Source organism: Opisthorchis viverrini (assembly GCF_000715545.1).
Source record: "Opisthorchis viverrini unplaced genomic scaffold opera_v5_23, whole genome shotgun sequence".
Lineage (NCBI taxonomy): Eukaryota > Metazoa > Platyhelminthes > Trematoda > Opisthorchiida > Opisthorchiidae > Opisthorchis > Opisthorchis viverrini.
In genome coordinates, this window is record NW_008751679.1 from 2733317 (window position 1) to 2757594 (window position 24278).

The window sequence follows — 24278 nt, forward strand, 5'->3', positions numbered from 1 at the left end:
TTGGAACAAGAGTGGGAAAGAAGTTTGGTTGGTTGTAAAATATGTAATATCACAGTAAGAGAGAAACTGACTTACCTCACACATACGGCTGTTGTGGGGAAGCAACGGTACGTTCACGTTTTATTGCACCGAATATGGATGAGTAATACACGACTACTTTACTTCTAACTTTGTTTCTAACGCGGTTCACTCTTATTAATTTTGGGCAATAGATCAGTATACCTATTTAGAGGATTACGGCAGTTTAACTTGTTACTTCAAGACGTATAACGGTGCTCCGGAACTATGCAGTGTGTCGCTGGAAAGCAGTTGAAAATATTGCAATAATGCCACAGAACTAAAAGCAACCTTTTGTCAGAAAGTTTGTGACACAATGGGATAGATACCGTGATAGATTCTCTACCATAATAGTTCAGTTGAGTCCATCAGTCGTTTCGACATGGTATTTATAGTTTTATAGTGTAAATTCGATTACTGGATAGCTGAAAAATTTACTTAGAGACTTTCAATCACCATGCGAGGATCAAAGCCCGTTGCAAAGGTCGGCTACTCAGTATACAGTAAGCCCACACCAGCTAGCAATATTTCAAAATTCTGAGAGAAGAAAATTTTTTTTGTTGCAAGCATATTTTAGGAATATATTCCTACCTTGTGAGATTTAATTAAAAAAAACTTGAAAGCTGCTTACCTCAGGTTAAAATCAATGACAGTGCATAAAAACTAAGCACAATTTCCCGGTTTATTTATGCTCAAATTAAAGAGAATATTTTTAGTATTCAAAATCAGTTTTTGGTGTGGAAAAGTTCCATTTTAGTCTGTTAAGCCGTCGTAACGCATACGCTGATAAATACCGATAGAGGTATGTCGGCCAGAACTAAGCCCATTTCTGGCACCAAACTTTGCACTTCAGAGTACCGAGGTCACTTATGTTGTTCTCTGATGTCAAGTAAACAGGTGGGGAAGATGCTTCAGAGGATAAGCTTCAGGGCTCGTTTGGGCGCGGTAAATCACTTGATGGTGCAAGACTGCTGACTAATCAGGTTTGTCCGTCTGTCTAGTCGTAAAATAAATATACACCACAGATGAAACAAGCATTTTTCTAAAATGCCCTGGTCATTTTCAGTCCCTTTTGTTGAATATAAACTGGATCATAAGAAGCTAATTCATAATGTAGAGAAAAAGGTCTGAGATAGTACGCAAGCGCATTTGTGCCAAAACCTGATGGAGTTCTTCTCAGACAGACTAAAGGGTGTACCGGAATTACATAAACTTACAAGAGAGTAATTTTGCATGTATAAACAGTTTCATATTTAATGGTCTATAATCGTGGTCTCTATCAACAGGAACAATCAGAAACTGCTACTTCTCAAGAGTAAGAGCTGAAGAATTCGTTTCTTAACGCCTTTCTTAGATCAGCTTCAATATGAATCAGAACAGATAGTGCCTTTTTATGATTTTTGGGGCGATGTATTGGGCTTAGTACCGCCTTTTCAGAGTTGAAATTCAAATCACTTAGACTCGTAGGATGAGTTTCCATAGGCCGAACAAGAACGGTCTCTTCAGACGGAACGTTATTTTGAAGAAACGTTTGTCCTATTACTACATTTCTGAAAGTCTGCATACCGCACTTCAACGCACGATAATATTTGACACTTAGTTGGAATGGGGTAAAACATTCAGTTTAATCACGGAGGAAAGGCCTGTGATTCTACGGAAATAGACGTGTGTTATTAAATAGGCATGCATCTGTGCAGTGTCAAAGAACAATACGTCTGGTTTGTGAACTGTCACCAAGATAATTCAAACGGATTTCAGACACGTTGGAGCAAGAATAATGTGTACTTTGTGTGGGTAAAAATACTGTTGTATGGATTTTTCATTTGCATTTATTTTTCACAGAAAACCGTAACCTAGGCGTTACCCAAAACTAAAATTTACGGCTGCAAATGAGACAAAAACTATTCGTTCTGCTGTATTTTTACAGTAGTTCAATTTTTTGCGCCGGTGTTGCGACGATGTTACTATTACTACTACTAGGAATAATAATAATAATAATGATGATTATGTTGAGTGAAAACGTACTTTAAATAATATCCGACCAAGCGGGTTGTGGGATATTTAATAAACGACGGCAAACAAAATAAAACTAAACATATTTTGGACTTGTGATACTGTTGAAATTCAATGTTTACGTGTTATTAAGATTGATCAAGCACTTGCGAATTCGGCGCACGCCAGAGAGATTAAAGCTGATATCTTATGAACATACATTGAACATTCACTCAGTAAACAGTTGGCACTTAGTGGGGGGTCTCACCATCCCTGTGAGGTGGATTGTGTGAGCAAGCGCATATCACTATAAGACAATAAAACTGTAAGTTGGAGCAGTGTGTTAAACATTCAGAAATATTAAACTACCAAAAGAATTTTATTAGAGGGGAGCGGAAGGGATATGACGTTTTGTTACAGAAAGTTTGGAGGAGTTGACGAGCCACCAGCTATATTTTTAATATGGTGTAGGTAAAAGATACGCGGTTATAGAACCGGTGAAGCATATACGTATTCCTCTTAGATAAGAGATAACTTAGCAGTAACCAAAGGTTTTCGTCCCTGTACCATTCACTGAAATGTCGGTGCTCCACTTATGTATGAAATTAGGTTGATAAACTGGATGACATGAGTTTGCCAATTCAATCACTCCAAAACTAAAGCTTGCACACGGTGGTTATGTAGCTGAACAATTTTTCCATAGTTGCATTTTGTCCGGACGTAGATATTTCAGGTTCCGAGTGCAAGGAGAAACTGAAACCAATCTGCAGGTAGGGAATAACCGCGATGACTATCCAGGTAAAATATTCGACTTTTCTAATTTGGTGAAACCAAAATGCGTTGGACCATTTGTCTGTCAACGTTTAGCTCAGAACTACGTTTAGATCCTTGTCTTTGAATGCTGTGGCGCTCCTGCACCGCAATTTTGCATTAATGCTTTCAATTCTATTTTGTTGAACAAAATATCGCTTTCTGAAACTGTTTTGATGTAAACCACTAGTTCACTGCACCTTTGTACAAAACCTGCATCTGAGTGTATGACGGTTAATGAAGTGATGAATATATACTGCATAATTTTTGCACATTATTAAGTCATGTCATGACGTTGCATCGACAGACTAATGATCCGATAGGCATTCTTGCACAAATAAACCCTGAGGAACAATTGGCGGAAAGTTCTTGCAGTTTATCTATCTGGGGGCAATAGAAAGTATCCCGTCAAGACCCTCGAAGAAACTAAGGGGGCTACTAAAATTTCCTCACTTGTGAAAGCTGAGTGCACGTCGCCCGACCATTGAAGTGGCGCTGGTGGTCCTAGTTTTCGATCACATCTTTGTCCCTCCTCTGAATTTAAATGGCATCCCAGAAATGTTAAAAATATTTCTTTTGTCATAAAAATGTATTTCATGTTTGTGGAGGTCCTAACTTTCAGTTTGAAGTCCTAAAACAACCGATACTAAAATCTTTAACGCAAAGGTTCCATTGCAGCACTGATATCATAAACAGTACACAGTTCCCATTTAGAACATTCTCTCGGTGAGTATCGAAGTAAAAAGTCTTACTTTGCAGGTGACCGTTTATTTATGATACAAGTAATCGATACTAACGTGCAATGTTTGGTAGGTAGGACAAGCTGGTGAATTCTAATATTTTGGAAACTGATGACAGAATGCTTAGCAGATCCAAACTTTATATACCAAAAGTTTATGGATTACCATTACAATAAGATTTTATTTAGGTGTGGTCACTACTTAAATCAGAGTCATAGCTTGGGCTGGGTCCGGTCCGCTTAGTGGAAAATTAATTCAGGTAGCAGGTAATTGTGCTTGTCCGTGAGCAAGCATTCACTATTATCTTAGGTGAGAATAATGGTCCGGAATTTTATCTTTTATTTCAACAGCTTTACTGTAAACGTTTACTTGGCTAACTTTCACCACAACGTCTGTACACTGGGAAACAGAACATCGCAGTTTATTTCAAGCCTGTGTTCGTCAGAAGCTTTGCTGTCTGCCATTTGTTAGTTGGAAAGGCACGATCATCACGTTGAGTTTAGCAGAAAAACATAATTGACGAATCTTGAATTGGCACGGCTACTTAGGCTGCTCAACAGCACCAACTGTGGTGATTCAGAATACGGAAAAACAAGCTTTATTTGTCATCCTTATATACAATATTGGTTCCGGCGGCGGCCCAATTATTCTTCCGTTTTGTATGCAGGATTTAGAGCTAAAGATTTGATAACGCAATACTTTCTTATGTCAAACAACTGGGTTTAAAATAAGGGTATATTACATCGAAGAGCTACACTGAATGTAAAATTCGTTCATACTATATCTCGAGCCTATTTCGGATCAAATACGATCAACAATTTAGGTTATAAGCGGAGGTTACTTTAAAAAATCGATCTCCATTAGAATAATCGTGAGCAAAAAAACGGCCTAAAAGGAGTTCTTTGAAAGTCAATCTTTCTTAAGAATTCTTTGCAGAGGGACAGGAAAAGCAATGTCTGAACGCAACTTAGATAACGGGTGTCTAGAATGGCATCCTCCTATCTCTTTGTTTCATTACCAAATATTTCCTCTTTGCCTGTGCTTAAGGTAAGTTTTACATCTGACCAACGGTGCACTTTTCACATACCATTGAAGGTGTAAAGGAAAGCAAACTATAGCCATGGGGGTATCTGTCCTTTGTTCAGCACTAGTATCAATGGGCTTATTGGCCATAAAATAAAGTAAGAAAATTGATAAGGTTTCAAATTTTTAGAAAGAATACAGAACCATTATGGAACTAACAGTTTTACTACCATGCATTCGCATTGTCACAGGAAATCAACAAAACGAAACAATATGTATGACATTGCTGAACTTACGAATGACTGGATTACTGAAGTGCCAGTTTTTGCTGCTTGACTGACTGTCGTTTTCATGAAACTAAAACCGTCCGCACTTTGTGGCTGTCTAATTGACTACCAGATTGTTTGCTATTCTGTTCTCTGGAAATTACTCAGCGCAACTTGCCGTTTCTCAATTATCTTTAGCCGAAAAGGGAACTTTGTTTAAAAGGCTAAACTGCCCGACTAAACATGTTTCAGCCCTAATAAATCGTGAGACCAGACGAGCTGATTACTAAAAGCTGCAATAGGAAGATTCTGAGTTATTTGTATGCTGATCCCACCAGGCGTTATAAAGCCTAATAAGGCTGTTCGGTGGGTAGTCTTCCTTTTCATGCTTACGTTCATATTTTGCAAAGAGCAGCTTTAAGTTGTTACCTGTTTGGACATTTATAATCATCGCACTTGGATTCTGATTGATTCGAACATAGCCTGTCTTGCTTTCAGGTTTTTAGTTCACGCTTTGTATGACCATACTGCTGTTGAAATTATTGCCCGTTACCCTATCTTCCAGTCGGTCCGTTTGTGATCTGTATTGCATCATAGTCGGCCCATTGGTTCTTTGATTGGTTGGTGGCGTACTTTCTATTTGTAGTAGTTCGTTTTTGTGCCTTTATCATTTGCGTGTGTACCCATATTTGAAGCGTTTTCCCTTATGCTTATTGTGTAAAACTCGCTTTCCTCTCTAGAACTACTGTTTCAACTGAACTCTCACGCAAATTCGGTATGGCCGTAGCTAATGCAGGCATCAAACATATAAAATCGCTTGAGTTACTACAGCACAATTCCTAGTCTTTGTTCTCTAAATAATGCCCACTGAAAAAATAAGTACGAATACTTGGTAAAATGGTTTGCAGTGTTTTACTCGTAAGTGCTCGTTCAACTATGAGATAAAAATACCTACTCCGATTAAAAGTAATTCCTTAGTAAACTCTTCATGTATTTACCTACAAAACAACAAAAAATGCCGTATCCTTAAGAAGGTAAATTTAACAGTACAATGCCATCCCATGCAACAGTGTTCATTGTCTGTAGCGATCACACTCGCTTGAGCTGTGTTGTTCCATTTCTGGCGCAATTATTATTGTTGGTCAATACCAGTGCTTTCTTGCAAGACCTCGACAGACTGGATTGGAAATCTGGACATTTGATACAGAAAGTCAGTTGTAACTACACATCAGATGCACCCAAATAATTACTAGAGAAAATATTTACTATCACGTAGTATGCCTGCCAGGTTTCAAGTGGTCTTGCTTCCCGACTCATATCTTTCGAATGAACGAACGCCCTTATCAACCCCAGGACGACGATTTAGGGGTATCATGCATGCATTGGTGGAGCACTTAACACGTGCGCTCGTTAAGTTGCAAAACACTGGCAGGTTATTCGCCAAGCTTGGTGGACAGACCAACAGCCAACTGATCAAGAGGTGACAACGGCCAATAGTTGTTTTAGTAGGTACGGTATTCGGTAAATCACAGCATTGTTTCTTGACAAAAAACTTTTTATAGGTTTAATTGCAACTCATTTACAGTGCACGACAGCTTTTACCTCTCTTAAACGTTAGTGAATGAGACCAGTTTTTGAATTTTGTTCAACATAATGTTTAACTTGAATACCAAACTCTTACAGCTAGGGTCAGTGAATCTCACTGAAGTTTCACGAAGATGGATGTCATATGAATCCTTATTTTATGGTATATTTTAGCTAGGATCCGATTGTCTCTAGTGGTGAAATAAATTTGCAAATGAGTGTACTCGCCGTTTGCGTAAAGTGCGTTGTTTCATTAAGACAAAAGACTAGCGGAAGCTTATGGATCGGTGCTATCCGGTGCTCTCCAGGAGGGCCAAAACTAGCGACAGGTTAATAAAAAAAAATTGAGCTGCTTTAATGGTTGTGTGCTCTGTGGAAAAAAGCTACTACTGGTAGACGGGCCCTGCGCTATACAATTCTTGACACGACTCGTGATAAAGCAATTCACCCTCTGCACAATAATGCACTTTTTGCCAAAGCTGGGCTTGCCTTTCCTGTTACAGTACCTTCACAGCCTATTTGATCTTTCTCAAATGGACTCGATTTTTGTGCAACTTAAGATGCCAAATAATTATTAAGAATATAGATACTGATGCAAGTGAATTAGTTTGCTCAGAACAAACCCGATAACCAGTGCAAAGTTTTATCCAAACCACGAGGAAAATAAAATCAGGAAAACAGCAAAAAACCAACATCTGATCTTTTTCCTTTAGATATAATCATGGAATGTTTTATCAAAATACATTCAATATTAAATGCTCACCACTACTCAGGTAAACAAACAGGCATTCGTTGTTTGTTTCAGATGGATGGAGGTTGAACTTTAAACGAATGCATTTAACCTTGTTGCTTTAATTACTTTCGTAATCTCAGGTATCGGTATAGCTGTTAAGGCATAATTTTAGTTTTTCTTGAGATGTGTTTCCTCAACCTTCAAGCTGCAACACATGGAATATCACGTATTTTTCATCAACCATGCTCTCAAATGGCACACCAGAATATGAGAATAGTATGGAGTCTGAGAGAGTCAACTAATCACAAATTAGTATCAACTTCACAAGTTATTGACACTTTGGCTGACGTAGTCCTAAGGACGATTAATTCTCAGAGTTGTACATATTTTGGTTGGGGCTTCTAGTGGCCATTGCCAAACTGTGCTATGATTTAAACGATTATTCACTCCACCTTGTTAAATCCACACCTACATAATTTGATTTGGCGAGATGGCAATTTTCTGATCGACTTTGCCGAAATTTATGATAGACTGTAGAGAACGTAGGAGAGTGATGCGTTTGTTCATCATAAAGCCACCGGTTTGGGGATATGCACTTGGTTTATATTATACGATCTTCTGATCAACAACGGGTAAAGCTCCCTTCGCATAGGCTCAGCAAGCACAATCCATGGGTATCTGTGGAGAATAATGCTTGATATAAAAGAAAGTTATTCCTCCTTCGCAAAAAACATTATTCCGGCTTTGCCCAGAATAAGAAGTGTTTTTGTACTAGAACGTTTGATGGTATTCATCTTGAATTGGAAGTGATGAGATATACAATTTGCAAAGTTTAAGCTGTGCACGTTCCTTACAGCCGTTTGGAGAAACGGCACGAACAAAGTGAAACCTGTGTCAGCCAATCGCTTATTCCCTTTCTGAATGAGATTGCGAATACCATTCTAGGTGTGGGGCATATGGGAATGAAAAGCGTAGTTCATTCTCCTTTGCAAACTATCTACCAGAATTTTCAATTAGATCAGTTAAAACACTGATAGAGATAGCCATTAGAGGACACTGGTGACAAAGCAGATACCGCTGTCGCAGAGGACTGATTCAAACCAAGACAGAACTTATGCATCATGGAGAAGCTAGAGCCAATAAATCCCCAAACTGAACTCTTTTTCAGAATCAAAGGGTTTTCTGGTTGGCTCTGAATTAGACGAGGCTGGGTTATCATCACTGTAGGTCGGCTACATTCTGCGCCATTTGGACTCTTGCTACACGGTAATTTTTCATCATGTCACTACTTTTGATCTGCCATTTACTACCATATTTCATCTGGGATTTATGTCTGTATTTCACGAGCACATCTAATTTTCACCCCAAGCTCTTTCGTGGCATATACTCCCGATAACTGATTTTGTGTCACTGGATAATGGTGTCGAATGCGGTAACAGTAGACTGCTGAGAAGATCGCGGCATTACGCGCGCCAAAATTGTGGTGCACAAACGTTGTCTGTCCTAGAATAATTACTATTCATAATAATCTCAGCCTACATCGTCTGCATGCAGGTTGAGCGTACACGACTTTAACGTGCACTATGCAAACGTGTTTTCTGATAAGCCGCTTATCCACAAAAAATTCGCGAATTATCTGTCCAGGGCTTACATGGTTTGACCTACTATCAGACAAAAATGCTGTAGTAGGTTTACCAGTTCTAATATTTTACCCACGTTAAATCTAAGGAAATCACATGAATATGTATTCAATTATTTTAAAATACTGTCTGAACTTTCGCGCTTTTTCTCTCGTTTAACTAAACTTGCACTCAAGGAAACTGTGCAACATACCTAAGTTAATAATGAAATATTTCGTGTTTTGCGATACATTTTACATCCTCACTCAAGGTGAAGTAAAGCCTAAAACAGTATCGGGATATCACTTTTTTATTCTAGTGATCATAGTGTGTTAATTAGCCAAATTCTACAGAAAAAATCCGAAAATATGGAAACAAATACACGCGTCTCATGAGTTACTATTTGATTCAATCAACGCAAACCCTTTTAAGTAAAAAACAGAAACTGAAGGTACAATGCAACCGCATGACCTTCTCTGACCAAAATAATTGACAAATTCCAAGTTACAAATAAGAAAGAGCAGTTCAGCAGTTGCGTTTTAATTCTTTTGGCCGAAAATTTCTCGTGGAAATTTATATTATACTTATAGTGAGATCAGCTTCAAGACAAGAACAAGGAAATAGCATCTCTAAATGAGCAGTTTGTCTCGGAAAATGCACTATATTGGATAAACAAAAGACGTCGACGAATATAATAACTTAATCCTCTAATAATCTGAATTCACATTCAGTCTTTTCGCCTGGTGTCCTAAAAACATCCTGGTTTGCCAGCGAACGACAACTGACTATATATCACAAAATTCCTGATCAAAGTCGTCAATTTTGGAAGTGTTTTGTCAGTCATCATGAATTGGAGGGGATAGAATTAGGCTTTAGAAAGTTATGCGTTCTTGGTAGAGTTTAGCTAGAAATGGAACCCAGAAAAACGCTGTGCACTTCATTGGTAAATGTTACAATTTAAATACAAGGTGCACAGGGACACAACTGACACTGATGTGATACCAGTTCACGTTCCATATGTATTAGTTAATTTGTGTGTGAAGATTCGAGAGTAACGGCCTCTGTATATTTTGCCCCCAGCCACTCTTTTATGATATTTTTACTACTTGAGTGGAATATAAATTTGGAAACAGACACCGTAATAACTAGTCCGGCCTGAGCGTAACAAAACAGATGATCTCGTGAAAATCAGTAGTTAAGCTTGGTGTTTAATAAGAGGTCAAAACATTCGCTGCTATCACAAAGTGACGAGTAACTAAAGTGATACAGCAGAATATGTAAGTGAACCTAAATAATCTGAAGCACTTTCTTAAGTACAATCTTATGGAAACTATCGCAGATTACATATTGCTATGTACATACTTTTATCTAAAGTTCGGAGTGGTAGTGCCCTTCAAAATTATGTTGATGCTTTTCTGCCTATAGACACAAAATTAGAAATTTATATTCATGACAGTCTTCATTCTTGATTTGCATATTCACAATAGACAGCTGGATGTTTGTGTTTTGTTTACGCGTGCCGAGCGAAACAACCCATTATATACCACATTATTTGTAATTGAATTAGGAATATTCGGCGGTACGTATGATATGTTCAGCGTATAACATAAAACAGCTTTAATGCACTTCCAGTCTAATAGCCAGTAGTATAACAGCACACATGGAGAACTGAAGTGGCAGCCTCTGGTAGATATCTAAAAACATGTACATCTCTGTTTGTGCCGTCAGCTCCTCTCCCTTGGCAAGCTGTTTACTGATTAGCTTTTGTACATAGAATAAGCGTTTTGAGTTGCTTGAAACTCAACAGCATAACACTACCGAGTCAATCAATAGTGATTTGGAATTTTCTGAGATTTAGGAAAATAATCTATGGGTATATTTTTAATGGAGCGTTTTTGTTGAATGAAAGAGCTCGTTCCAAATTTGGTTCTGCCTTGAAGAGCTCCTGCACACCTAGTGGCACGTAACAACATCTGTTCTGATCTATATACCATACTTCAAGCTGAGCAATTTGCCGCATCATCTACTTGAGTGCACTTACTTCCCACATACTTTCGCTGTCAAACACCGGAGAGTATGGAACTCTTGATAGCCAACTAAAATCATGTTACCTTTGAGAGTGGTTTCACTAGTAAACAAAAGCAGTGAAAAATAAAATCCTGAATTTTTAGACGGCTTAAATGGGCGATAAAAGAAACTAGGGTGGAAAGTGCTGGAAACCATCTGTCAGAAGCATAACTGAGGGTGGATAATAGGATAGATGTCTAGTGTCCGTGATGTTGATTTCATTGTTGTTTGTAGTAGACGACAGTTGCAGCTGATACTTGCCAAACAACCAAAATTTGCCGCATCTCTCATGTTTTATTTTGGCAAAGTATGGTTCCACCGTGTTTGGCTATCAGCCTACATTTTTTGACGCAAATTCAGCTGTATAAGGAAAAAAAACCGTCAAAAATCGTCCCATCATATGAGGTTATATTTTTTGATATATGGGCACAACGTGGCTGTCAAAACGTCGTGGTGGTAACGTTTTTCTTTTTTTCCTGTTTCTGTAAGATTGACTGGCGAGACGTCTCCAGTTACCCCTAATATAAGGCGCATTTATTTCGTTTCAATTCAGCTCGATTTTCCTCCACTTGTGAGGAGTTCACTTTCTCGCCAAAGTTAGATAGCCAACCGAAGTGCGCTTAAATTTCATCAGTGATCTAACCACTGCGAAGAATGCGAACAAAATTCTGCATTAGTTGAATACACGGTAACAACTAACACATAGTATCGGTTGCTTATGTGGTGAAATGAGGTGACATATTCCCGGAATTCCTTACGACGTTTGGATCACGACAGGTTTCTGGATTTTAAAATTGAGCAAGATCATTTTTTCGGAAGAAATAAATGGTAGAGTTTTAATAAAAATTAAGTTTTTCTACTTATTTTACATCTGTGAGTTTAGTGAACCGTGAACCATGAGAGTGGTAATTACGAACAACTTGCATTTGTTCCGAATGTACGTTGGGATATCAACTGAACCTAAAGATAAAATATCTGTTAAATCCTCCATTAAAAATAACTTGAAAATTCAATGTTACAATAGATATCCTCCAAGGTTGGTCATAAAGTGCAAGATAATTTATGCACCTTGAATCAGTTTAAAGATTTTCAACTGTTTCTTAAGGGGTAACAGTTATCTCGTCCGATATAGGCGTCAGTTGCATGTATGATGTCCAGTCTGTATGATACGTTTGTGTTAGCATACATGACGATATTTTGGATCCTGCTGCTTCCTAACATTATTCAAACCAAATTACAAACCTTCTATCGCACTACTAACTGAGAAGAGGAACTTTAAATGTGTAACCTCGTAAGAAAGCTCACTTTTTTGGTGACTCCGGTGCATAGCGCGTGTAGCGATTACTTAACTTAAGCTCCAATTGCAGTCACAAACAAAATGTTTGTAGTTCATTTCCTAATGGCTTGTTCAGATAGAAATAAAGGTAAATCCCATGTTTATTTGAAGAAAGTAATAAAACAAGGGACTTGTTTTGGTGTAGTGTGTCTGACCAGAAACAACGAATAGGCCACATTAACAAACGCGTCAGTGATGTCCTGCATCAGCATTAAAAATCTAGCGCCATTTGTGGATATATTGTTTATTCTATTATGAGAAACACATTTTTAATATTGTAAGAGGCACCAAATTCTTTATGCAGGTGTAGACGTTTAGTTTCATCCATTTCAAATCTGGCATCGGTAATTGTTCCTTCCCGATGTGTCCGTCTGAAGCATTTCGGCTCTACTTTAAGTAATATCATATGCTTTGAAAAACACCTAGCAACGACACTTTATTTTTTGGGTAGAGAAAAGACAAAACTTTTCAGCTAAATGCAGTTGTCAATGTTTTTAAAGTACCATCTTGCAATCTCAGATTATTTTTATTTTTTTGGGGGCTCATGTATTTTATAGTAATTTAACAAAAAAACCATCTTAGGACTCCTTTAACTCTCCTTCTTGATTTTCGGGTATTCATTTTGCGTCGCAGTGAGGGTGGTTTATCTGAATTAACTGTTCTCCTAACCAGAATTGAATGTGTGACTACACCAGTAGTTTGTGTAAATGCTGTGGCCAGCAACGAAGAGAACGCTGCTCATGATATTGGTGTAGCTTTTTTATGACAACAAGTTCAGAAGTGAGCGCTAGCGCACTGCTGCCGCGTTGGTTTAAATAATAAGAACAGCTAAACCCTAAAATCTCTGTTTTACTCTGTCAGCTTGTTTTTCACCGCTAATTACGCCAAAGAATCGTTGCTATGCAACAGTGGCAGGTAATTTTCTGCTTCAAATTGATAGTGCTAACATAGACTTGATGACTTGTGCTCGTCTCACAAACGTCTATAAATTCTCACAGTTGGTAATTATTTGTGAGAATGTCATCTTTCATATGCATATTTTTCGAGGACTGCGCTGATATTTGTTGGGAAGAGAGCCGTAGGTAGTTGCCTTCATATCATTTCGGATTTGCTTTCGGAACATTACTACCGGCGATTTTGTGCTTTGATAATGACGTAAAGCATAACTTGAAAGCAAAATCCAGTAATAGCATTGGCCTAAAAAGCCTACCATTTGCTATTATAATTAAGTTCTGTTGCCTCAGGATGTGTAATAACTAAATAACGTAATATTCATTTTATGTTTCATGCTCACAAAGTGCTCTTAATTATGAAAAAATGAAAAAAACCAGTAGTATCGCAAATAGACATGTGGATTGCCTTTAGATTTGTTGAAATTTGACGAGTTTAGTCTCTAGATAGACCGGCTGTTTATACGAAGCTTCATGCAAGCAGTGTCCTTCGCTGAAGAAAACTAAGAACAATCCCTCAAAGATGTACCTGTTGTAGACAATCTGGTTTCCTTTGAATAACCAGCGGAAAAGTTTATAAAAATTATAAGTTTATTGCCAGACGTTACTAATGCTCCATATTGCACAAGGCAGCTGGTACTTGAGACATCCGGTCATGAGAGTTTTGAGGCATTCTTCTTTGTGTACAACACACCAGTCATTGAGCTACCGTGCAGCAAGTACCAATGTTAGGATTGTAAACTTATTATCATTTATTTTTGAAGAGCATGGTCACAGCATAAAAAGTTGAATGCAAGCGATGAATGTGAAAGAGTAACAGGAGAATATGGGAGAAAAGAGAGAAACGTCTCATTCGAAATCATGCCAAGGACAGTGCCAGTCTGATGAGATGAATCTCAAAGTATGTAAAGATTTTGGTATGAGAACACGCGTCTAAAGACCAACAACCAAAGAAAGGACAAACAATGGTGAATGCTCTTCAAGGCGCAGTGTGTGCTAGCATAGTCAAGACCCGCACATCAGGTACAAAGTGACCGTCAAATTGGGTCTGGTGTGAGATTAAATGGCAAAAATGTACCTTCAAGGCCATGTGCCACGCATAAGTGTCATAAAAACGCAGGAAGCCCACAATGGCTACTGATTCATGCCGCATTTGCACTGAACTCGTGATAACTTTTGACGTAAGGGTTGATCGCGTCCTTCTGGGTTTTTGGATGCAGAGGAGCTTGTAATGTGGGTAAATTTGGCGTGAAGCAAAAGCAGCTAATAAGGAATTATGTTTACCTGGGTGAGATGACTGGGAAAAAAGTAAGTGCGTGATAATTTGAAGTGTTCATATGAGAGCGTCTAAGTTTATTCACTTCTGGCCCATCCCCTGTTCCGCTAATCTCCATTTTCGGAATACGATTAACGATGGCGTTTACTATGATTTTGCTTCTACGGTTTGGCTTAATCAGGTTAAGAGTTTGGCGAGGGACATGGAGAAGAACTAAATCTTGTCAATAAACGACCGTTGCTTAAGAAATTTCCGGTCATTTCTTACCGCCGTTTTATGTTGTTTTTCTGGAGATTTCACCGAAGGCTCATGAGGTTATTCACTAAGTATCAGTAAACACATGCAAATTCTATTGATACTCTCACGAATTGCAGAACCTATCAGAAGAATTGGAGTTCGAGAACAAAATGGATAACTGCAGTGGTTATTGGTAAGTGGTGTGTACTTGCTAAGAGCACTTATGCATGAGAAATTAATTTTGGAAACTAGGTACATGGGAAAAAATGCCCTTGTATCTGATAACCCAGAACACAATTTTTCAGCCTGTGGCCTGCACAAAACTAAATCAATTCTTCTTCTGCGCACTTTATAGAGAGGACCTTCGAGATAAAATCAACGCCAGAGGACAATACCCGAAATATATTAATACGCTGTCACTCAGCTCAAATATTAGTCAAGAATCCAGAGGATAACCAAATGGGGAAACATTTAGTCGCAGATATCCTAACATCGACAATTTAACTGATCACTCCTACCAAGCTCTTGTTATGAAGGCAGCGGTCGACTACAACTCCTGAGAGCAGGGAACAGCATAATGTTTAGGTGAAATAAAGCCCGCTTGAGAAGGGCCACTACTCGGTTAAAAGTAATCCAGCTTGGTATGGCATAGTAAAAAAACAGAGGGCTTGATGCCGCCTTATGTTGAGTGGGGAATTTGAAATGGGCTTGAAATGGCTTTGAAGTGAACTTGAAATACACTTTGATAAAAGTTTCCCAAGTTTCTTCTGAAGCGGGTCGTTATTTAAATTTGATACATCCTACAAAGTATATGAAGCTTTCTGTTGACCGCAACGGTATTTATGTGCGTTATTTTGTCTTGTGATTTATTTGATATACACGGATGATACAAATAGCACTGCAACTGATAGAAGGAATGGCGGAAAGAACCAAGGATATTTTGGAAATGTCATCGCTGTATGTAATTGGACGTGCTAAAAATGGGTAGTTCTGTGTTTGTAGACTGATTAAGGTCCAACAAAAAATAAACAGATGGGTTTTTATTTACATTTATCTCCAGAACCGCTAACAAGGTGGTGTTTAATCTGTTTGCCAAACTCTACATTTGATTCGCAAACTGTCCCCACCATGCAATGAGATATCAGTGTGGCGTTATGTGGTTAACTCCTCCACTTCCACTTTCTTTTATATTGTTAATAAAGATGATAAATTTTCGCAATGCTGTTAGCTCTCTAAGAATTTTTGCACGCAAAATATTTTTTTTAACATTTGTATTGTGTTATGGTTCAACTGTCTGGCAACTGATTTGTTGCTTATTCTGTTTTATCCGTTCTAGGTTTCTGTGGTTTCTTTTTAGACACTATTAACGCAAATGATTGCTAATAAATTATTCATTTTGTTGACTAAAAATTCATACAGATTGATTATACGTAAATCCAAGGTTAAGCAAAAAAACACTTTCATAAAGACAAGGATACATGAAGGACGTCTTGGTCTCAGCCTGTGTAACTGGAAATGATTCGCCGTATCATAGTTGAACTGAGACATAAATGTTTAGGGAAATCAGGGTTTTGTTGGCACTAACAAACAAAGGCCTATAGAAAAGGTGTTGGTGAGGTTGAATTAAAACCACCGACATGAAGAGGAATGTACAGAATACCTGATTCTGGTACTATTATGTAATATAACACAGCAGTGACGGTGGTGATCATGTTGTCCGTGACAAGAAATTTGGCTCTCAGTGATACCATCGCCGGTTTATAATGATAAGCATGACAATTTTTCTATCTCAATGTAGATTCGCACAAACGAATGCTGTGAATCTGCACCATTCGTTTTCGCATAAACGACAACGATTTTGTGACGCAGTTTATGTGGTTTCGGTCACGTACAAAATGCTAATAGTGCACGTTCAACGAAACTCACGCGAGTACCAAGCCCAAGACCTTCCGGTTTAGTTGTTTGAAAACTTTGTCGTTTAACCACAAGCCACTAGTTAGCAATGCGATTAATTCTGGTTTAGATAGAATGTAACGTCGGTCGATGTTCATTTTTGGAGTCCACATTGCACGCCCATCTGTTGGCTATCTGTGTAGATGACTACCTCTTAAATGGCAGCTTCACTCCACTTGTGAAATAGCGCTTACTCTGGGACACCTATAAACCATTGTTAGATTGAGATGACTTTGAAATTTTCCGCAGTTTTTAAATCCTCTAGTGAAATCAACTCATGCTTAAATCCAAGCCGTCTGACTTTTTATTGGTAATCATCACTAAGACGCATATCATGAAGCTTCAGGAAAGTTCGAACCTGCGAAAGGCAAACGCATATCCAACTGCTTGCTTAACTTGATCTTATACAGAACAGACCGTCACCCATACGTCTGTCGCAGACTTTATATAAGGTGGTCGCTTGATGACTGCCTCTTCAGATGGAAGTTTCGTTTCAGGAAGACATAACTGTGTGACTGATTAACAATTTAAGCGCATTCCATCTTCCTCCGTTTGCCATAAGTCAGATAACTAAAAGAAGAAGGATAAAAAACGCAAGTCAACTTTGATACTGCGGTACTTAAGATGAAAGTATAAAATAGGCCGAGAATTCAATAAACGGGCATATCCAAATGCAATGTAAACCACGCACCAAGCGTGATCGTCCTTTCTCTTGAAGGAATAAGATGCTCTGAATTTGGACGCGGCGCATACACCGGCAATTTTTAATAGGGCATATACAGCCGTTTGAACTGCACTTCAGAAGAAGGAGACTTCGAAACTGTTCTCTCAAATGGAAAGCTGTCTGCATAGCTACAAATGTTAAAAAACAAGTTTTTCATACATTTTTGAAATTTTTCACCATTAAAAATTTATCCTTTGACAAATCCGGACATGATAACTGCCAAGGTCTTTTTATTTCAACGCAATTTTTACCCCCAAAAGAACATATAGAAAGCAAGCTGCAATATGCTGGCATTTCTTTGGATATATCTAGTTACAGATGTAAGCATGTAATTTAAATGCAATTAAAAATTAAACATCACCCAACAAAAAATTTTGAACTGTTCTAAAAGGTAGTCGGGAGCATTTTAAAGTTTTTATGCACTCATGTAGGTTTGTTTTTTTGCTTGATGAAACTTCACAAATGGCATCTTACAGATATTGTGCTACTTAAATTTGTGAGAGATCTTATAGTAATCTTGATATGCGGCTTTCAAAAGTCATCTGGCGTTTGAGAGTACAGGATTACTGCTGAAAATTGGCCTGTCGAACACTGCCCCGATAGTATCCGAATAACATAGTTCAACCTGTTTTGTTGGATATGTTTGCGAATCTGTGACACAGGAATCCTAGTAGGTGCATGACAGAAAAAAGGAGTGTGGTCAATCGGATTTCAGAGTGTAGTAAAACAGTCCACTTGATAATTGGTGTGAAACATAACTGTGCTATCTTGTGGTATGCTAAAATACGGACTAATGGTTTCGATTTGCTTGAATGAACAACTAAAAGTCCACATTTTCAACAAACTAAGTTTATGTATTTGAAAATAATGAAGATATTGAAAACGCCCCGACGTCAAATCTTTTATTTTGAGAAAGCTCCCTGCAGTTAGCTTTGACTGAGTTACTAATTGTTTTGTTTTGTGGCATGATATTTTGTGTAATCGTAGGCTAATGAGCTATCAGTGTAACGATTTAGGCTACCGATGAAGCATGCGAATTTCTTCCAATCTAGTGCCCAACCTCTACCCACGCATCTGTCGGTTGCTACGGAAATTATGGTACTGTTTTACAATATTCATCCACTATTGTTTAACATTCAAAGTTCAAAATAACGAGAACGTTTGTCTACCAAAACTCTGTGCGGATGATATATTTATTTTTGCTCCTAACGGCATATTTCATGTTTGTCGCCAAACGGTCTCATTGTTTCAAAGGCATCAATTTTAGTAGTTGTGAATGTTCTCTGCCTGATACACAGCGTCGTGGGTATCATCCAGAATGTCGAAAAATAAGTGTATTCCAAAAAGTGGAATTTCTACGAAAATCCCGCTCGGATGTGACTTGTAGGTCAAAATGGATAGGATCTATCAGTATAAAATAATACTTTTTAGTTAAAATCCCCCACCCACTAACTTTTGTTTGCTCACACACACACAAACACACAAGCCAACATCTGACTAGGTAGGATAAAAAAGCCTTCAAGTGTTGTCTATCAGGATACCTACCAGACTTGGAAGGCAAAATAATTCCCTTAAACTTTGACAAGACAAACGTTTATCTGCACTTCAAAAATATCCATCAATTAAAAAGCAACGTCCAGACAAAATGCATATAAAGTGAGACATTTGGCCAATTCCTCTGTGCATGTTTTTAATGCAGTTTTTCTATGCTGTAGTACGAGCGTTTCATTAATTATTTGATGGAAATAATAAGTGATATCTGTTCTTTTCTTCGAAACGCTCGTATCAAATACATAACCAAGTGGCTTGTGTTAAGTTAATCATAAGATAACGTCCAAAGCGTTTTAGGTGTACCTGTTTGGAAATACCTAGAAACATTTGTTGATGATAAAGAGTGTCTTTCTCATTAAAAGGGCAGTGTTTAGTGGCTCCGTTTTTTTGCGAGTCAAAATTGACTGTATAACGGGCGAGCGCTAGGGTATGTATGTTGCCCCAGTGTTTTTACTCTTCAAAAAAGCATATAAACTTACCAAAATTTAAGTGATTGAATATGTGGCTCCTTACTACACCGTTTTTCACGGTGTTGTGATTAACCTGCAAACTAATTAAGCAGATGAAAGGAATTACATCTCCCATATGTAAAACACGCGCTTTTGTTTTGGAAGTTTTCAAACAGTAGTCTATTGCAAATATCATATCATAGCAGCCATTGTTTCCTTCCAAATAATGATTCCCGAATAGCGAAATGTTGTTTTGAGCATCTACACCCTCAATCCAAGGTGTTAAATAGTTCTTCAAAAGTATTGAACAGCGCATTTAAAACTGCGTTAATTTCAGTGGTTAAAACTATAAGTTTGTAAATAAATTTAAGGCTAACAGTAGTCTTACTTCAAATGTTTGTTTATGATATTCTTTGATCAAGTTTGCTGTCCACAGGCTACTTCACAATTTATCCGGAGGAATATCCGAGAAATCAAGTTATTTTTTGTTCTTGTGAGATTTTTTTCTATCTATTGGTTTTGATTAAAAAGTAAGCCTCTGTGAGTAGTGGTCTATCAAAGAGAATGGATACCTTTTAATCAATAATTCCGCCACCCTGCCTCTAGGTTCATTCTATATGCTGAACTAAATACGTACAGAAGTGCTTATATGCTAGGCTTAGTCTGGTTTGATGCTCGAACACTGCTTACACGTTAATTAGGACGGAGGTGCCGGCCAAGTAATTTGGTTAGTGGACAAAGATATTTTGATATTGAGAAACTAACTTGTACATTATCACTGCTAAAGGTTTAGCGGGTATTCTCGTCCAACTATTTTTATCAAGTTCGTACTCCAAGGATGGATAGCCAAGGCACGAGCTGCAACCGTACTCACCGATAAGACACTGTGTCATGCATAGCACACCTTACGTAACCAAATGCGGGTGATGGTTCATGAATATGCAACGCTGGGATGGGAAGTTGCCGTTCCACATAAAAGATAATGGATTGCGACGGAGCGTTGGTGAGAAGTCGATGTCAATTTGCCCATTGCCATGGCATGCTACTTCGAGTAGCTCTTGGATCACAACAGACATTTTTGGGTTGAATGACAACTGCGTTCATTCCTAACAGTAAACCGTGTTGAAAAATTCCGGGGTATATCCATGTGAATAACTCATTTTTATATTTAACACTTTGCACAGAAGGTTGTTGGTCCCAGGGAACAAAGGCTAGGATACTGAGATTGCGTAAGAATAGCGCTTTATAATTAACAGGTCATTAATAGTGATTGAAACCATGCAGAGCTGGATTCCACCAAAGTCCTTTATGAAACGAGTGCTTGAGGGCCCGGCACAAAATGCCTTTATCAATCAGGTGTATCTGACATCAGCCTGAAGCCACTATTTGAAAACATTTTCAATCTACAGAAGTCCTAGCTGTGCGTGGCCAATTAACGAGCGGTAACAATGTTGTGCAACCTACCTGATGGAGACTACCAGCAAGGTCGACTTTTTGCCTTGTGAACGTCCATGACAAGTGACCGTTCGGAGGAACCTTTTACTTTCTGATTCATGAGTGGTTAGCGTTTTCCCTTCACTGTATCTACTTTTGTGACACATGGCTGACGATAAGTCACTTGACTCTATGCGGTCTTTTAAACTCTGCCGGTACATTAGCTCTGGCTCAATATAGTGTATTTAGAGCGCGTTGTGTTACGTACATAGTCGACGCAGATTACATGCTCCAAAGCATCGATTTCAACGCTTTTGTCATATTTATTACGCGGCTACCAGAAATGTTAAGGGACCTGAAAATTATGCATAAAGCGTTTCAGAATAATGCATGATTCAGCACCACCTAAATTCATTAGTTTGTTCTATATGTTGAATACGCAGTAACCTGTCCAAGCCGTTTAAACGTGTTTGAATTCTTCCATGCTGAATAAAGCTCTGCGTCGTTTGAACTTGTTATTTGTCAATAATTGTTTTTTCTTTAAATACACTTGCAGCTGCGCATTTGAAATAATAATAATTTGTAAATTTAGAAATTTTTTTAAAAAACGAACCTTCATTTTGTGACTTCTCTTTCAAAAAAGTCTTTAGCAATCAAAGGATTTTTGGCAAAAGTATAAGTGATGAGTTCACGTAAATCTCGCTTGGTACGTGATTTTTGGTCTGAGTGTTATTTAAACCACTGGCTTTGACCATTTTTAATAACGTTAGAGGCTTTTAGAGTTGTAAGTGATTTTTATGCTGTCAGCATGCACTTACCAACCCAGGATAGCTAAAAGGAACTACGGATTTCTGATCAAAATTTGTAAAATAAAAAATCCATTGGACAGCAGCTGCATCTGATGCATCAGGCTTCGCATAATTTTGGAATGTTGTATTCAACTTTGACGTTGTTTCAGATCTATTGATTTTGTTGCTTCCATTGGCTTCAACATAAACGTTTTTGAGGTAATATCTTTTTATGTATTTACCTACATGTTCAATAAAAACGTCTGAGTTTACTTACCATCCGGTTTACTAATAGTTTGATCGTAACCATTTTTAAAGTGTTTCCTATTAGGACCAAAATCTTCCTGCTAGCTGGTTAGATTAAAAATAGGGATATGCTAATAAAAGAGGTGTGTTATAAATGGTTGGCTGAGAAATCTTGCCACTTTCCTTATGCTTAGTCAGATGTTTTATCTGGTGCTGTCTCAACTTCCTCCACCTTATAACTCTTATATTAAATGCATCGGACGTCCGCTGGTCCTCTTGTTGCTGCTAAGTTGGCTTGAATATGAAAGATGAATGCAAGCGCTTCAATGTATTGCTAACTTTGGAGAAAGTAAATGAATTAATATTTTATTACTTTTTCACTTACCTTACAAGGCCTTCCTTGCGCTGTTTATCAAATCGGTAACGCAGGAAATGGTTGAGATTCCCTGATACACAATTACGACATTGAATTTAATCTATTTGCTGACGGGACTGACTTTCGTTGGTAATGAGTTCCGTGTCTATTAAAACCTTTTTCTGCGAAATCATCTCGCTTGTTTCAGAAATCCGTCACAAAAGTGTTTTGCTTAGTCCTTTCAAATGACGTATGCTGAAGCCGTCGTTAATATAAGCATTTAGGACTACTCAGTTACCTGCATCAAAGCAGTTCCATACGCCCAAGACAACATTTAGCGCACAGAAGCATTCAGATTATATTTATCTCTAACCACACCTGGATAGCTGAACTCAGGGAGGTAATCTCTCCATAAGTTGCATCAAATAATGCCTTACCTGATGACAGTTGAAGAAGACTACAATTTTCCAGCATGACCATCTCGAATAAGCGACAGTTTGTATTTATTTAGTATTCAAGGTTTAACTGCAATATACTGAAAAGACTGATTACATCCAAAGGATAGCCTCTGCCTAAAATGGTAGACAGCTTATGAATTTATACGCCTGTGGTTGTATCTGATCGCTGTCATAGCAGAATTTCTAAAAATTTCAATCTAAATAGTTCGAAAATCAATCGATCATGCTGAATAATATGTAATGCGCTGGTGCATTCGGACACACACATACCCAAAATCACTTTCCACTGTGTAGCTCAGATGGCGAGCATTACTGTTTTAGTAGTCAGAAACCTGTACAACCGATTTTATAATCTGCCGAGAGAGGTGATTTCAAGTTTTTTAATTTGTATAACAAAGAGACTGTCTCAACTTAGCCGTACTCAATAAAGTTTAGGAATTCAAAACGGGTGGAGAGCAGACACAGGAGAAAACGGAGGAATCCGATCAAATAAGAAGGTCAAACTAGGGTATCCCGAACGATTTCTGTCACTGCACCCTTACAAATTGATTTCAGCAATCTGTTGAACCACGTCGAGTTACGCGCAAAACCCCAAAAGCCAATTCTTTCAAATGGAGGTTTATCTACAAATGCGGTACTATAAGTACAATAATAAAATGATAAAGCTTTACAAACCTCAAATCGTGGGACTATGCCGGCTTTTATACACCGGTTTAGGAACTGCTAATTCCTAACGGGTCTCAAAGTCCACGCCGACTCGGAGCCACGTGTTTACAAGCTAGCGAAACCACGTGTGAACTTAAACGGCACGTCCGATGACAAGGTCAAAGAACGGTTTATGTTCAGGTAAAAAAACAACAAGGGTGGTATAGGCATAGACCAAAATAACAAAAAAGGGGGAATCGAGGTGTACAACATAAAAAATAGAAGAAAAAAAATCAACAACCCTTGAGTTTACACTCTAATTTTGGAAGGTCAATCAAGGCACCGTCAGTAACCAAAGGGATGTTACGAATAGTTTGTCACGGAATTTGTTACGTCATTCGTTCGATTAAGCATATATCAGCTTGAACATTTAGCTAACATTGCTCTATTCAACGAAGCTTTCTCTGAATAGGGAGGGTCATCTCGAACGCAGCCCGTAAATCTCACATAATTTTTCTATAAATCAAGCCGAAAACTAACTTTTTCCATATGCTAGGTATTTATATACCTTAAAAGATCCCTGCATTGTTAACGGAAGTGCAGTCTCAGGAAGTATGCTTACAACCGCGCTACGGACATTACTTTAGCTGATCCCATGTTTTTAAATTTGTATTTTAGATGTTCAGAGGTGGTCTTATGTCTACAATTAGCCTGTGCTCCAGAAGACAACGAGAACTCTTAACTAAGCTACAGTCTACTGGATATAGTTTACGGTATCAGACGGAAACGCAAAGTATGTTGGTTTAAGATGGTTACAAGCTTCCTGGCTGTTTCAGGACTTTTGCGTAGGTGGGAAAATCCTCAGATGTTTATGAAAGTCGGTCTCAATGAATCTGTTTAGCTGGTTGCACTGGGCTTGTCTGCGTGTAGATGTAACACAGTTATACATAGTTTTACGTAGTAAAATTTACACAGTTACTTTTAT

At 38.1% G+C, this 24278-nt stretch overlaps 1 protein-coding gene across 1 annotated transcript in view; it reads right to left on the reverse strand.

Annotated features, from left to right (window-relative positions):
* Positions 1 to 24278, reverse strand: part of T265_02057 (hypothetical protein) — a gene marked incomplete at both ends in the record, with an annotated part of 96853 nt that overhangs the window by 37125 nt on the left and 35450 nt on the right. Inside the window, one exon of the mRNA XM_009166205.1 lies at positions 22221 to 22281. Coding sequence (XP_009164469.1) covers positions 22221 to 22281 — 61 coding nt within the window. The remainder of the gene's footprint in view (positions 1 to 22220; positions 22282 to 24278) is intronic.